Source organism: Stenella coeruleoalba (assembly GCF_951394435.1).
Source record: "Stenella coeruleoalba genome assembly, chromosome: 1".
Taxonomy (NCBI): domain Eukaryota; kingdom Metazoa; phylum Chordata; class Mammalia; order Artiodactyla; family Delphinidae; genus Stenella; species Stenella coeruleoalba.
In genome coordinates, this window is record NC_137169.1 from 112,130,398 (window position 1) to 112,148,110 (window position 17,713).

At 39.0% G+C, this 17,713-nt stretch overlaps 1 protein-coding gene across 4 annotated transcripts in view; it reads right to left on the minus strand.

Annotated features, from left to right (window-relative positions):
* GON4L (gon-4 like) overlaps nucleotides 1-17,713 on the minus strand; it is an 87,345-nt gene that overhangs the window by 66,807 nt on the left and 2,825 nt on the right. For 3 of the 4 annotated variants that reach the window (XM_079904680.1, XM_079904681.1, XM_079904683.1), the window contains exon 3: nucleotides 12,666-12,857. The exons of the other annotated variant lie outside the window; for it this stretch is intronic. In XM_079904680.1, coding sequence (XP_079760806.1) covers nucleotides 12,666-12,857 — 192 coding nt within the window. The remainder of the gene's footprint in view (nucleotides 1-12,665; nucleotides 12,858-17,713) is intronic. 4 annotated transcript variants of the gene reach the window in all.

Consider the following 17,713-nt stretch of genomic DNA (forward strand, 5'->3'; position numbering starts at 1 on the left):
TAGGGCTTCCCTGGTGGCATAGTGGTTGAGAGTCCGCCTGCCAATGCAGGGGACACGGGTTCGTGCCCCGGTCTGGGAAGATCCCACATGCCGTGGAGTGGCTCGACCCGTGAGCCATGGCCGCTGAGCCTGTGCGTCCAGAGCCTGTGCTCCACAACAGGAGAGGCCACAACAGTGAGAGGCCCGCGTACCGAAAAAAAAAAAAAAAAAAAAGAAACTATGATTGAATCACAGGGAATTCCCAGGCGGTCCAGTGCTTAGGACTCCGCACTTCCACCGCAGGGGGCATGGGTTCAATCCCTGGTCGGGGAACTAAGATTACACTACACAAGTGTTGGGAAGACAGAGGTTGTAGTTGAAGTCTTGCAAAGGAGAAAAAGTCTTCATAAACACTATAGCTTTTTTACAAGTGTTGAAACCCCAGAAGAGCTACCCACTAGGAATATAGGCCACAATCTATAAAGTTGAAACAAAGTAGACTTAATATAGCATAAAACCAACCCTTGGCAGAATTTAAGTGACCCTCCAAAATTATCTGCCTGCCTGAAGAAAACATAACCCTCTTTAGAGGAAGATAACAATACCAACGCCTCTAGAATTTTTCATCCACAATGTCCAGCATCCAATCAAAAATTATAGCAAGAACCAAGATGCCAAAACACTAGGGGATGGGGGAGGATGACAGTAAAAAAAAAAAAAAGACCTATGGGTGAATCAGATATTAGAAAAAGGATTTTTAAATAATTATGATTAACACATTCAAGAAAATAAAGGAAAAGATGGAGAATTTCACATAGAATCTATAGTGCTAAACTGGCATGAAAAATTTAATAGATAAGACACGGCAAAACAGAGAATTAGTGAACTAGACTACAGAACAGCAGAAACTGATGCATGCAGGAAAAAAGAAAAGAATATAAAGAAAAAACAATACACATGGGACACGGTGAAAAGACCTAACATACATGTAACTGGAATACCAGAAGAAAAGAAGGAGACCACAACAGAAATGATATCTAAAAAAAATATTTACAAGGATTGTTTTTAACTGATAAAATATCAAATCTCATATTCAAGCAGCTCTACAAGCCCTAAGCAGATTAAAAACAGAAAACCCAAGTACACACATAATAGTCAAAATGCTGAAAAACAGAACAGAGAAAATCTTAGAAGCAGAAGAAAAAAAGACAAATTATCAAAGTAACAACAAAACTGACAGCTGAATTTGCAACAGAAACAATGGAAACCAGAATATAACAGAATGCATCTTAAAGTTCTGCAGGGAAAAGAACAACCTAAAATTCTATACACAGTGAAAATAATTTTTAAAAATGAAGGCAAAACTAAGATTTTTTTTCCAGACAAACAAAATCTGAGATAATTCATTGACAGGAGACCAGGTCTGCAAGAAATACTAAAGGAAATTCTTCAAGATGAAAAAAAATGACCCAAGATGAAGGCAAAATAAAGAACTTCAGGATGAATCAAGACATAAGAAAGGTTAACTATGTGATAAATATAAATCAATATTGACTGGTTAAGACAGTAACAATAATAATAATGTCTTGTAGGGTTTAAAACAAATGAAGAAGTAAAATACAATATCAATAACACAAAAGGCAGGAGTAGATATATAAAGTAAAACTGTTGTAAAGTTCTTACATGGTTTGGGAAGTGGTAAAAGTACGAATTTAAGGTAGATTATAGTAATTTCAAAGACTGCATATTAATCTATAGGGTAACATGTAAAAGAAAAATAAAAGAATACAAAACTAAAAAGCTAATAGAGAAGAAAAGTAAAAGCATTTTGATTAATCCAAAAGAAGGAAAGGAGAAATAAAGGAACAAAAAAGAAATAGAGAAATAGAAAATTATATCAGAAATTACATTAAATATAAATGAAGTGTACAATCTAATTAACAAAGATGTTCAGACAAGGTTTTTTGTTTTTTTTAACTCTATGCTATTTATAAAAGATACACTTTAAATATAAAGACACAAAAAAGGGGACTTCCCTGGTGGTGCAGTGGTTAAGAATCTGCCTGCCAATGCAGGAGACACAGGTTTGATCCCTGGTCCAGGAAAGTCCCACGTGCCGCGGAGCAACTAAGCCCATGCGCTACGACTACTGAAGCCCGCACGCCTAGAGTCTGTGCTTCACAACAAGAGAAGCCACCGCAATGAGAAGCCTGCACACTGCAACGAAGAGTAGCCCCCACTCTCCGCAACTAGAGAAAGCCCGCATGCAGCAACGAAGACCCAACACAGCCAAAAATAAATAAATTTACATTAAAAAAGACACAAAAAAGGTTGAAAGCAAAACAATGTAAACACTTATACCATGTACACATTAATATCAAATACAAAGCAGACTTTAAGGCAAGAAGTAAAGAGATAAAAAGGAACATTTCATGCTGAGTCAATTCAACAGAAAGACATGACAATTCTAAATTTCTGTGCACCTGATAATACAGCTTAAATATATAAAACAAAAGGTGAGGGCTTCCCTGGTGGCGCAGTGGTTAAGAATCCGCCTGCCAATGCAAGGGACACAGGTTCGAGCCCTGGTCTGGGAAGATCCCACATGCCGCAGAGTAACTAAGCCCGTGTGCCACAACTACTGAGCCTGAGCTCTAGAGCCTGCAAGCCACAACTACTGAGCCCATGTGCCACAACTACTGAAGCCTGTGTGCCTAGAGCCCGTGCTCTGCAACAAGAGAAGCCACGACAATGAGAAGCCCACGTGCAGCAATGAAGACCCAATGCAGCCAAAAATAAATAAATAAATAAATTTATAAAAAAGTTGAAAGGGGAAAGAAAGGAGAAAGCCACAATCACAGTTGGAGATTTTAACAGATGTCAATCAGTAACATATGACAGCAGACAAAAAAAAAATCAGTAAAGATATAAAAGATCTGAACAACATTAACAAAACTGACCTCACAGACATATACAGGACATCTTACTTGACTCAAACGACATGTATAAAACACCCACTAAATATGTATTCTTTTTAACAGCACATGAACAGACCATAAGCTAAATGACTCAAGAATTTTCAAAGGTCAGGAATCATATACAATATGCTTTTTGACCACAATGGAATTAAACTAGAAATCAATAAAGAAATTTAACTAGAAAGATCCTCAAACGTTTAGAAATTAAGCAACATATCTCTAAATAATTCATGGGTCAGGAAGAAGTCATAGGGCTTCCCTGGTGGCGCAGTGGTTGAGAGTCTGCCTGCCGATGCAGGGGACACGGTTCGTGCCCCGGTCTGGGAAGATCCCACATGCTATGGAGCAGCTGGGCCCGTGAGCCATGGCCGCTGAGCCTGCGCGTCCGGAGCCTGTGCTCCGCAACGGTAGAGGCCACAACAGTGAGAGGCCTGTGTACCACAAAAAAAAAACAAAAAAAACAAAAAAAACGAAGTCATAATGGATATTAAAGATATTTTAAGATGAATGAAAACAACAGTATGACACATCAAAATTTTCAGAATGCAGCTACAGCAATGCTTAGAGGGCAAGTTTTAACTTTAAATGTATATATTAGAAAAAAAAGATTGAAAATCTTACTAGAAGCTACAAAAGAACAAATCAAATCCAAGGTAGATTGTAGGAAGGAAATAATAAAGAACAGAAATCAATTAAATAGAAAAAAAAAGTCAAGAAAGCCAAAAGTTGGTTTTAAAAAGATTAACTGATAAACCTCTAGCCAAACTTATCAACAAAAAAAATAAGACACAAATAAAAAGAGGACCTCACTAAAATCAAAACTAAAAAGACAACCTCATTAAAAATCTTAGACATACCAAAATAAACATTACAAGCAACTTTATATCAACAAATTTGACAATTCCTTGAAAAACACAACTTACACAAAACTGACACAAAAAGAAACAGGAAATCTAAATAATCCTATAATTATTAAAGAATTTAATCCAAAACTTAAAAGGCTTTTGACAAAGAAAACTCCAGGCCTAGACAGCACCCTTGGTGAATGCTTACAAAACATTTAAGAAAGAAATAACACCAGTCTTCAACAAACTCTTCCAGAGACCAGATAATGATGAAAAATTTCCCAATTCATTTTATAAGGTCAGTATAACGCTAATACCAACACATGAAAAAGACTTGATAAGAAAGGAAAATTAAAGCCAGTTATCTCCCATAAACAAAAAAACAAAAACCTTAAACAATATATTAGAAAATCTAATACATCATGACCAAATAGGTTTACCCCAGAAATGCTAGTTTGCCTTAACATTCAAAACCCACTCAATGTATGTTATTAGGCATATGTACCTGAAAACAGAGTTTTAAAATATGTAGAACTAGGGACTTCCCTGGCGGTCCAGTGGTTAAGGCTCCACACTTCCACTGCAGGGGGCACAGGTTTGATCCCTGTTTGGGAAACTAAGATCCAGCATGCCAGGTGGCACAGCTAAAAAATTTTAAATAAATAAAAAATAAAAACAATAAAAATAAATAAATAAAATATGTAGAGCTAAAACTGACAAAACTGAAAAGAAATATAGACAAATCCACAATTAAAGTTGGAGACTTCAATATGCCTTTCTCAATAATTGACAGAATAGACCAAAAAAAAAGAATCCATAAAAATAAATAAAACCTGAACAATGCTGTCAACCAACTTGACCTAATTGACATTTACAGAACAGTGGACCTTAAAAAACAACAGAATACATATGCTTTTCAAATACACATGGAAGAGCTACCAACAAAGATTATATTGGGGCCATAAAATAAACCTCAATAAGTATAAAAGTACTGAAATCATACAAAGTATGATGTGAACTCAAGGGAATTAAATTAGAAATCAGTAACAAAATGATAGCTGGAAAGTCTCCAAATATTTGGAAGTGAAAAAACACACTTCTAAAAAGTTATAGTGGATTTTTTGTTTTTGCTGTTATAAGCCATATGGTACTCTATAACTATAAAAATTACATTTAAAAAAAACAGGTTCTGAAACTGAACATAGAATAGGACTCCAATCCTGTACAGAAAACCTGAATGTGTGTGTCTCCCCAAAATTAACTTGAACGTGTGTCCCCCCAAAATTCATACGTTGGAAGCCTTACCCCTGGTATGGCTGTATTTGGAGATGGGTCCTCTAAGCAAGTAATTAAGGTTAAATGAGTCCATAAGGGTGAATCCCTGATCCTATAGGATTAGTGTCCTTATAAGAAGAGATATCAGAAAGCTCACTCCCTCTCTCTCCACACACATGCACCAAGAAAAGGCCATGTGAGGTCACAGTGAGAAGGTGGGTGTCTACAAGTCAGGAGGAAAGCTCTCACAGAAACTGAATTTACCAGCACCTAATATTGGAATTCCCAGACTCCAGAACTGTGAGAAAATAAATTTCTGTTGTTTAGAAACACACACACACACACACACACACACACACACACCTCTTTTCTTTTTTTTTTTTTCTTTTTTGGCCACACTGCACAGCAAGCAGAACTTCCCTGACCAGGGATTGAACCTGCACCCCCTGCAGTGGAAGCGTGGAGTCTTAACCACTGGACCACCTGGGAAGCCCCACACACACTTCTAAATAACCCATGGGTCAAAGAAGATATCCCAAAAGAAATTAGAAAATACTGTCAACTGAAGTTGATAAAATGCAATATATCAAAATTTGTGGGGCATAGCTAGCACAGTGTTTAAAGGGAAATTGATAAATTCTATAGTATTATTAGAAAATAAAGTCTCAAATCCATGACCTAAGCTCCCACTTTAAGAAACTAGAAAAAGACCAAATTAAACCCAAAGCAAAGAGACAGAAGAAAATAACAGACAACAGCAAAAACCAGTAAAATAGAAAACAGAAAAATAGAGAAATTAATGAAACCAAAAGCTTGTTCTTTGAAAAACCTCTAGCCAGAATGATTAAGAGAAAGACTAAATTACAAGTGTGAGGAATAAAAGAACAGACATCATTAGAGCCCACAGACATTAAAAAGATGACAAAGGAATATTATGAAAAACTTTATGTCAATAAATTCAACAACTTGGATAGAACAAATACCTGAAAAGATACCAACTGTCAAAGCTCACTCAAGAACAAAGAGATAACTGAATAACCCTTTATCTGTTAAAGAAATTGAATTCATAGTTAAAAACATCCTACAAAGAAAACTCTAGGCCCAGATGGCTTCACTGGTGCGTTCAACAAAACATTTAAGGAAGAAATAAAACCAACTCACAAACTCTTCAAAAAAACAAACAAAAACAAAAAAACACAAAGAAGAGGAAGGAACACTTCCCAACTCATTGTATGAGGTCAGTATTACCCTAATACCAAAACCAAAGACATTACAAGAAAAGAAAACTACAGGGGCTTCCCTGGTGGCGCAGTGGTTAAGGATCTGCCTGCCAATGCATCGATCCCTGGTCCCGGAAGATCCCATATGCCACTAAGCCCATGCGCCACAACTACTGAGCCTGCACTCTAGAGCCCATGAGCCACAACTACTCAAGCCCGCGAGCCGCAACTACTGAAGCCTGCGTGCCACAACTACTGAAGCCCGCGCGCCTAGAGCCCGTGCTCCACAACAAGAGAAGCCACTGCAATGAGAGGCCCACGCACCACAATGAAGAGCAGCCCCTGCTTGCCTCAACTAGAGAAACGCCGCGCACAGCAACGAAGACCCAAGCAGCCAATAAATAAATATATTTTTTTAAAAAAAAACTACAAGCACAGACACAAAAATCCTTAACAAAATATTAGCAAATCAAATCCAGCAATACAAAATATATATATATATATACCTATATCATGATCAAAAGGGTCGATTTATCACTGAAATGCAAAAATGCTTTGAAATTTGAAAATCAATCAATACAATTCACCATATCGACAGATTAAAAGCAAAAACGAAAACAAAAGATAATCTCAATAGATGCAGAAAAAGCTTTTCACAAAATCCAACATCAGTTCATGATAAAAACTCTCCACAACTAGGAATAGTAGAGAACTTCCTCAATCTGATAAACAATAGCTATAAACCAACAAATCCTGCTTAGTGGTGAAAAACTGGGTGTATTTCCCCTAAGAGATCAGGAACAAAGGAAAAGATGCCCACCCTCACTGCTTCTCTTCAACACTGTACCGAATGTCCTAGCCAGTGCATAATAAGATGGGGGCTGATGGACGGAGAGGGAAAGAGAGAGGGAGAGGAAGGAAGAGAGAGGAAGGAATGGAAAGAAAGAAAGAAAAGACACACAAATTGGAAATGAAGGAAAAAAACTCCTTATTTGCAGATGACTTAATTATCTATGTGAGAAATCCCTCGGTACTTCCCTGGTGGTCCAGCAGTTAAGACTCTGTACTCCCAATGCAGGGGGCACAGGTTCGATCCCTGGTCAGGGAACTAAGATTCCACATGTCACACAGCATGGCCTAAAAAATGGGGGAAGAAAAAGAAATCCCTAAAGAATCTACAAAAAAGTACATAAAGCTAATAAGTGAATTTATAGCAAAGTCACAAGATATACCAATATACCAAAATCTATATTTCTATAAATTAGCAATGAACTGAAAATTGAAAAGAAAAACTGACATTAGCATAAAAAATAAATGCTTAGAACCTCCCTGGTGGTGCAGTGGTTAAGAATCCACCTGCCAATGCAGGGCACACGGGTTCAAGCCCTGGTCCAGGAAGATCCCACATGCCACAGAGCAACTAAGCCCATGTGCCACAACTACTGAGCCTGCACTCTAGAGCCCGGGAGCCACAACTACTGAGCCCACACACAACTACTGAAGCCCTCACGCCTAGAGCCCGTGCTCCACAACAAGAGAAGCCACTGCTATGAGAAGCCCGCACACTGCAATGAAGAGTAGCCCCCGCTAGCTGCAACGAGAGAACGCCCACACGCAACAAAGACCCAATGCAGCCAAAAATAAATAAAAAATAAAAAAATTTAAAATAAATAAATATTTAATACATGAAAAATTTATATACTAAAAACTACAAAATATTTCTAAAATTTTTGAAAACCTAAATAAACAGAAATATATCTTATTCATGGATTAGTAGACTCAGTATTGTTAAGATGGCAACCTTCCCGGGACTTCCCTGGCACTCCAGTGGTTAAGACTCCACGCTCCCAATGCAGGGGGCAGGGGTTCGATCCCGGGGCAGGGAACTAAGATCCCACATGCCGCATGGTGCAGCCAAAACAAAAAAAAGACAGCGACTTTCCCAAATTGATCGACAGTTTCATTATCGATCAATATGCCAACAAGTATGTTTTCCTTTTTTTGTTTTTGTTTTTTTTTGCGGTATGTGGGCCTCTCACTGTCGTGGTCTCTCCCGTTGCAGAGCACAGGCTCCGGACGTGCAGGCTCAGCAGCCATGGCTCACGGGCCAAACCGCTCCGCAGCATGTGGGATCTTCCCAGACCGGGGCACGAACCCGTGTACCCTGCATCGGCAGGCGGACAGACTCTCAACCACTGTGCCACCAAGGAAGCCCACCAGCAAGTATTTTTGAAGAAAATGACAAGCCAATCCTAAAATTTACACGGAAATGCAAAGTACCTAGAATAGCCCAATGATCTTGTTTAAAAAAAAAAAGTTGGAAGACACAGACTACCTGATTTCAAGACTGCGACACTGGTGAAAGGTTAAATACATAGACCAATGGAAAAGAAGAGAGAGTCCATGAATGACCCACACAAGTAGTGACTTTTTCACATAGATGCAAAGGTAATTTAATGGAGAAAGAAATCTTTTCAACAAATAGTGCTGAAACAACTGGACATCCATAGGTAAAAAAAAGAATCTCAAATATACCTCCCACATTATACAATAATTAACTCAGATGCCAGAACTGAAAAGATCCTGCGTGCCGCAACGAAAATCCCTCCTGCCGCAACTAAGACCTGGCACAGAGAAATAAATAAATAAATAAATTTTTTAAATTAACTCAAAATGGATCACATATACCTATATGTAATGTGTAAAACTACAACTTCTAGAAGAAAACACGAAGAAAAAACTTTGTGGCCTTGGATTAGGCAAAGGTTCCTTTTTACAACACGAAAGCATAATCCGTAAAAGTAAAACCTGGGACTTCCCTGGTGGTCCAGTGGTTAAGAGTCCGCCTCCGAATGCAAGGGACACGGGTTCAATCCCTGGTCGGAGAACTAAGATCCCACATGCTGAGGGGCAACTAAGCCTGCATGCTCTAGAGCCTGCGCACCACAACGAGAGAAGCCCGCATGCCACAAAAAAGATCCTGCATGTCGCAACTAAGACTCGACCCAGCCAAATAAATAAATAAATAAATTTTCAAAAAACAAACCAAAAAAACCTTGAAGTAGTTCCTCGTGGCTAATGCTGAAACCATTCGGGCAAAATAAATAATGATAACATGGCACTATAACTCAAATAATAAAACAAACATCCATGAGTCCACACTCATATAAAAACTGAATAAATAAATGAGGGAGAAGGGACTGCTCTTCTTTACAGAAAAATGCCAATTAATAAATGTAAAAGGAACAACAGAAATAAAAAATCAGCATTATAGGGCTTCCCTGGTGGCGCAGTGGTTGAGAGTCCGCCTGCCGATGCAGGGGACACGGGTTCGTGCCCCGGTCCGGGAAGATCCCACATGCCGCGGAACAGCTGGGCCCGTGAGCCATGGCCGCTGAGCCTGCGCGTCCGGAGCCTGTGCTCCGCAACGGGAAAGGCCACAACAGTGAGAGGCCTGCGTACCGCAAAAAAAAAAAAAAAAAAAAAAAAAAAAAATCAGCATTATAATTGTTGCAGGGGATCTACCAAAGGAGGCTAAAATTAGGGGGGAAACATCTGAAGAGAAAAAGGATATATGCGTAGTTTCAAAGTATCTCATGCAAGATATGCAGTAATTACGAATGGAATATAGACAAACAGAATAATGAACAAACATTTTACCAAAAAAATCTATGAATGGCCAATAAATACATGAAAATATGCTTTATATCATTATTCATTAAGGAAATGCAAGTTAACACAAGGAAATACACCTAGTAGAACAGATAGAATTAAAAAGTCTGTTAACTGCTGGCAAGGATGTGGATCAATTGTAAATTGCATACATTCCTGCTGGGAATGTAAAATGGTACAGCTACTCTGGAAAACAGTTTAGACACAGTTTAAACATACGTTTACTGTAAGACCCAGCAATGCCACTCCTAGTTATTACCCCGAGAAAAATGAAAACGTATATCTATCAAAGAACCAGGGACTTCCCTGGTGGTGCAGTGGTTAAGAATCTGCCTGCCAATGCAGGGGACATGGGTTCTACCCTGGTCCAGGAAGATCCCACATGCCGCGGATCAACTGTGCACCACAACTACTGAAGCCCGCATGCCTACAGCCCATACTCCGCAACAAGAGAAGCCACTGCAATGAGAAGCCCGCAGGCAGCAACGAAGACCCAACGCAGACAAAAATAAATAAAATACAAAATAAATTTATTTTTTAAAAAAAGAATTATATGTGGGGACTACCCTGGCAGTCCAGTGGTTAAGACTCCACACTCCCAATGCAGGGGGCACTGGTTCAATCCATGGTCGGGGAACTAAAATCCCATATGCCACATGGGGTAGCCCAAAAAAAGAAAAAAAAAAAAAAAAAAAAAGAACTACATGTGAAGGTTTATAGCAGCTTTAGTCATAACAGGCAAAAACGAGAAAGAACCCAAACGTCCATCAGCTGGTGAACAGATAAACAAATTGTGGTATATCTATACAGTAGAATACTACTCAGCAATGAAGAACAAACATGAATTAATCTCAAAAGCGTTACACGAAGTGAAAGATACAGGATGCACACAATACTGTAAATCAACTATACTTCAATAAAAATTTTAAAAGATACCAGATTCAAAAGGTTACATACATACTGTATAACACCTATATATAATATTGTAGAAAATGCCAAACTGTAAGAATAAAATTGAGATCACTGGTTCCCAAAGGCTGAAAATGAACGACTGCAAAGGGGAATGAGGGAACTTTTAGAGAGAGATGTTCCATATATTGATTGTAGTGGCAGTTACACAACTATATCCATTTTTCAAAACTCACTGAAAAAATTTTATTGTACGAAAATTATCTCAATAAATCTGACATTAAAAATAATCAGTGTAACTCTCCATATTAACAGAATAAAGGAGGGAATTCCCTGGCAGTCCAGTGATTAGGACTCTGCACTTCAGCACCGCGGGGAGCACGAGGTCAATCCCTGGTCAGGGAAATAAGATCCCATATGCCACACAACACGGCCAAAAAAACAAAAAAAAAACAAAAAAGAAAACAGAATAAAGAAAAAAACATACAATAATCTTAATAGAGATTTTTAAAAAGCATTTGACCAAATTCAATATGTGATAAAACTCTCAGAAAACTAGGAAAAAATTTTCCATCATCTGATACAATATATCTATAAAAAGCCTACAATTATCATCACATATAATAAGGAATACTGAACACCTTCCCACAAGTTCAGAAATAAGATGTGGATGCCCACTATCACAACTTCTAACCTACATAGCAATGGAGGTCTATTATTTGCGATGAGAAAAAGAAATCACAAGTGTTCACTTTAAAACCATTTGTTAAGCTAAATAAAGAAGTCTTTATTCACTCGTCTGTATGTGTTATATTTCACAATAAAAATATAATGTTTCAGGTTTCCTTGGTGGCACAGTGGTTAAGAATCCACCTGCCAATTAAGGGGACACGGGTTCTACCCTGGTCCGGGAAGATCCCACATGCCGCGGAGCAACTAAGCCCGTGCGCCACAACTATTAAGCCTGCACTCTACAGCCCGAGAGCCACAACTACTGAGCCCTCGTCCCACAACCACTGAAGCCCGCGTGCCTAGAGCCCGTGCTCTGCAACAAGAGAAGCCACCACAACGAGAAGCCCACACACCACAACGAAGAGCAGCCCCACTCAGTGCAACTAGAGAAAGCTCGCACACAGCATCGAAGACCCAATGCAGCCCAAAATAAATAATAATAAATAAAATAAATTAAAAAAAAATATATATATATATATATATAGTTTCCAAAAAACTTTATGGAGGCCTAATCCTATGACCTCGCAATTCCACACAACAAAAATTAGGCATATATGTTCACCAAAAGATCTACAGTAGAATGTTCACAGCAGCACCATTCAGAGTAGCCTACAACTGGAAAGTATTCACTCATTAAGAATTGAATTAATAAGGAAAATATAGAATATTCTAACAACAGAATGCTACATCATAATGAAAATGAACAATCTACAAGTACATGCAACAATGTGGACCAACTTCATAAACATAATGTTGAGTGGGAAAAGGCAATCAAAAAACATATTCATATTTCACATAAAGTACAAAACAGGTGAACTAATCTGTGCTGCTAGAAGTCACGATAATGGTTACCCATGGGTGGGTGTCAGTAATAAATGAAAGGAAGGACTTCTAGGTACTGGTAATATTATTTCTTGATCTGGTTGCTGGTTACATGGGTGTATTCAATCTTTGAAAATTCAGTGAACTTGGATACCTTGGAATATGTGCAGTTTTCTGCAAATTATGCTTCAATAAAGAGGATTTTTTTTCAAAGAAAAGAAAAGAAAGCCTACCCATTGGAATAAAGAGTCCACCATCCTCTATCTCTTCCTCAGCTTGGTGAGCTAGAGTCCTGAGTGGCTTTTCTTGAGGAGAGGCACAGACATCTGGCTGAGATGATTTCCTAGGCTGGGCTGCTGGTTTTGCAGAGTGACTGTCTGATGGTAATGAAGGCATCTCCCCTCCAGAATGCATTTGAGATTTTCCTGGAAGAATCACAAATATTGCTCCACACTTTGTCCATTCTCAATTATACTCTGTTGTAAAAATCAGCATCTTGTTATAAAGTCCTTTTTAGTTAGATAACTTCATTAATGATGCATTTACTATACAGGCATTCCTCTCTCTTAAAGACAGTATCCTAAGAAAAATATTGAAATCAAAGCTCAGGTCCAATTTAGTCATCGGTAATGTCAGGGAATTGAACTAGGTAATCGCTAAGGTCTTTCTAGTTCTAACATGCATTTTTTTTCCCTATGAAAAGATCATATCCGTAATTGTAGGGTGGGGGGAGATATATTCCTGGTAACAAAGGGACATTTTATATAGATGACCATTTAATCAACTATAAATGATATAGGACTTCCCTGGTGGCTCAGTGCTTAAGAATCCACCTGCCAATGCAGGGGACGTGGGTTCGAGCCCTGGTCTGGGAAGATCCCACATGCCGCAGAGCAACTAGGCCCATGCGCCACAACTACTGAGCCTCCATTCTAGAGCCTACGAGCTACAACTACCGAGCCCGCATGCCACAATTACTGAAGCCCGTGCACCTAGAGCCCGTGCTCTGCAACAAGAGAAGCCACCACAATGAGAAGCCCGTGCACCGCAGCAAAGAGTAGCCCCCGCTCTCCGCAACTAGAGAAAAGCCCGCATGCAGCAACGAAGACCCAATGCAGCCAAAAATAAATAAAATTTTTTAAAGATATACATTATAAAATGTCCTGAACTTTCTGACTCTGTAAGATCAATCTTACAAAGCATTAGAGTAAAAATCACCATAACATTATAAATACATGGTTATACAGTTCATTAGACAACTTTCTCCTTTCCTCACCTCAACTCTTGTTTGTTTGTTTTTTTGTGAGCTGCATGGGTTGTGGGATCTTAGTTCCCCAACCAAGGATGGAACTCAGGGCCCCGGCAGTGAGAGTGCTGGGTCCTAACCACTGGACCGCCAGGGAATTCTCTCCTCACCTCAACTCTTAAAGAGTGTTACCTTTCTTTCCATTTTTCGAGAGGGGCATTAAAAAGACAAAGAGGGGCTTCCCTGGTGGCACAGTGGTTGAGAGTCCGCCTGCCGATGCAGGGGACGTGGGTTCGTGCCCCGGTCCGGGAGGATCCCACATGCCGCAGAGCGGCTGGGCCCGTGAGCCATGGCCGCTGGGCCTGCGCGTCCGGAGCCTGTGCTCCGCAACGGGAGAGGCCACAGCGGTGGGAGGCCCGCGTACCGCAAAAAAAAAAGACAAAGAAACATTCATGCAATATCAAAAGCAAACATTAGAATCAAGCTGTCATAGGAACAAGAATACATACAGGCTTGTGTATACACAGAAGATCTATAGAATATACACAAGGCATTGTTAAATAGTGATTGCTTCTGAGAACTTGGAAAACAAGAGGACAAAGTGAAAGAGTGCCTAACTTTTCCCTGTGTACTTTCTGCATTTAGGAACTTTTTTCCCATGTTTGTGTATTACATAGTTGAAAAAAATTGTTTTTCATAAAGAGATCAAATTATTTGTTACTGAGCCCCATTCAAAACAGATAACACTTTTTAAGACTGTTATCCCATCAACATTAGCAGTTTCAACTGGTATACACAAGATTTTTAATTGAAGGACACCCTGTCAACAAAGAAAAAAAGCCTTTATTTTCAACTAAAGTATGAATGAATCCTTAATTCTATTTACTCTCAATCTTACTTCCTTTACTTCAGGAGCCCATGATTTATTCACAATGTCAAAAAGGCTAAAAGCTGTGGTTTTAATAGGGACTGTACAACGAGTTGAATTCTAAATCCAACAAATCAAAAGTTCCCCTAAGGGGGCTTCCCTGGTGGCACAGTGGTTGAGAGTCTGCCTGCCAATGCAGGGGACACGGGTTTGAGCCCTGGTCTGGGAGGATCCCACATGCCGCGGAGCAACTGGGCCCGTGAGCCACAACTACTGAGCCTGCGCGTCTGGAGCCTGTGCTCCGCAATGAGAGGCCGCAACAGTGAGAGGCCCGCGCACCGCGATGAAAAGTGGCCCCCGCTCGCCGCAAGTGGAGAAAGCCCTCGCACAGAAACGAATACCCAACACAGCCAAAAATAAATAAATAAATTTATAAAAAAAAAAAGTTCCTCTCAGGCACATTTCTTATAAGAGGGAGGAAATTAAATCAATAGCACAGCAGAGCTTTCTCATTAATCAACAATTGTTAATAATTTTTAGAATTAATGTCTAACATTTAAAAACTGAACTGATGCAAATGATTTTTTTAAACAAACATACCAGAATCTTTACATCTAAGCAAAATACAGAAGTTCACTTTGGTAGGTAGAGCTTCCATTGATACTTTTTCCACCTCAAACAGTTGGAACTACTCCAAAACTGTCCCTACAGTTTATCAGCTGCACCATACTCTACATAGAGAAGATATTCCTTTTCTCTGCAAACTTTTTTTTCCTGATCCCATCTCATTGCTTCTCAATTTAATTCCCCTCCTACAGAACCCCCTAGGATCCCACTCTTCTTTTCCTCTTATCAATCTGCTAGATGCCAAAGACCTTAGAAAGAGAAGTCAAGAAGGGTAAGAGAGGGACTTCCCACTCTTAACCTCTCAGTGGTTAAGAATCTGCCTTCCAATGCAGGGGGACGTGGGTTTGATCCCTGGTAGGGGAACTAAGATCCTACATGCCGCAGGGCAACTAAGCCCGCACGCTCTGGAGCCCACACACCGCAACGAAAGATCCCACATGCCTGCCGCAATGAAGATCCCACGTGCCGCAACCAAGACCCAATGCAGCCAAAGAAATAAAGAAATAAAGAAGGGTAAGAGAGAGAAGTAAAAGCCTTATTCAGAGCACAGCTGTAACTTGTTTACTGCCAGTCTAACAACTTCAAATTGATAACATGAAAATAATTAGCTGAAAACTGTAAAAACCAACTAATTTTAAGCTGAAATCCGCCTAAATCATTTTTAGAAGGCAAAGAAAGGAAAAAACGGCTTAAGCTGAAATCAGGGTCCATAAATCAATTTTAAAAGAACAATTAAAATTCTATGAGAATAAACATCAATATAGAGAAAGGTTTAATCACTAGCAGCTGCAATCTAGAAACAAGATTTAACAGTGTATATCAATTATAACACAATGCTGACACTTCAAAATAACCTAGATGTTTTTTCTGTTTTCTTCCCCCACATAATCATAATAAAAAAACCAAAATGTCACTTAAAAGAAAGCAAAACAACGAAAAGAATATGCACTAAATTATAACAGTAATTACTCTGAGCAGTAAGATTATGGGTGATTTTTATTTTCTTCTTTCAACTTTTCAATATTTTCCAAAACGCACATGTACGAATTTTCAATCTTCCTTCTTTCCTCCTTTCTGCTTTTTATGTGACATTTCTATTTGGCTGAAAAAAGTTACTTGGGGGGAAAAAAGGACTCATAATGTACTTCTTTTACTGGTATTACTTGTATATACAGCTAATTGAAGTACAAGGTGAGAGAATCAACGGGGTAGTAGTATTACAGATAATCCTAAAAAATAAATGTTTATTTATCTACACTTGGATATTTGCAAACTGACCACTGAAAATATCTCTAGATTCCACTCCTCAATAGGTGAGTGACTTTGAACCCCTACTTAATTTTACATTCCTTCTCTAGCACTTTAATCCTGCATTTTCCTCCATTTCCTCCTGTCTTCATATCACTAATACAACCTAGCCAAGGAAAAAGTTCCATAGTCTTGCCGCCCCCTCTAGCGATTTCCATTCTCCCATGGCACAAATTATTACTGGGGCTTTCATCCCTCCCTCTTTAATGCCATCATTTGATTTCCTTTTTCTAAAAGACTCTCCTAAATCTACTCTCAAAGATCATCAACCTTTAAATGTAATATTTTCTCAGGCATCATTGTATCTCCTTTGTCACTAAATTTTAAATGATGTATCTGTTCTTAACACTCTCCTCCCTCCTTGACTTCCACTATTATTTCTCCAGTTTTCCCTTCTCTGTCATCTTCTTCCATGCTCCTTTCCATGAAGAAGAACCACAATTAACACTTTTCTAGTCCTACCTCTTACCAACTGAGATTGAGAAAACTCCAATCTCAATTTTCTATTTTTCCTTGATGGCACCTCACACTCCATATATCTAAAGCTGAACTCATTTCAACCCCCTCAAATACCTTCCTCGTGAAGGCATGCTTCACCATCCCCAAGTCCAGTTATCTTAAATGGTATCAGTCTCTGAGTAATATTAATTCTTTCTTTGTAATGTCTCTGAGATATACCCTTTCTTCTCTATCCTTACTGCCAACATCCTACACCAATACTTTATACAGTCTCAAGGGCATAGCAGCATGGCTCTGTATAGTAATCTGGATCTATCCTTTCTATCTGAAGCCCTGCTACCCTCCCACACAAACACAGCACTTCTACGTGTTTGTAGAAAATGCTATTCTGCCTCCACTCCTTCACCCCAATCCGTCCAATCCTATCAATCCAAGTTCTGATTTCAAAAATCCTAATTACTTGTACCACACTAGCACTTAATCACATAGTATCTTAAACTGCTCCAAATGAATTATCCATAATTCATTTGGAGCAGTGTCTTGTCTTCCCAACCAGACTATAAGCTTTCTGAGGTCAGAACTATGCCTTCTGCTTCTTTTGTTAATTGGCTATAACCTTCAGGAAAAGTTGAAACACTTAAGTGTGAAAAACAAAGCCCTTCACAATCTAAACACAATCTACCACTCTGAAGATATCTCTCACTACCTCTTCAGCCTCTGCCTCTGTGCCTCTCTGCCTCTGCCCAGACTGTTCTTGGCCTAAGATACTCCAT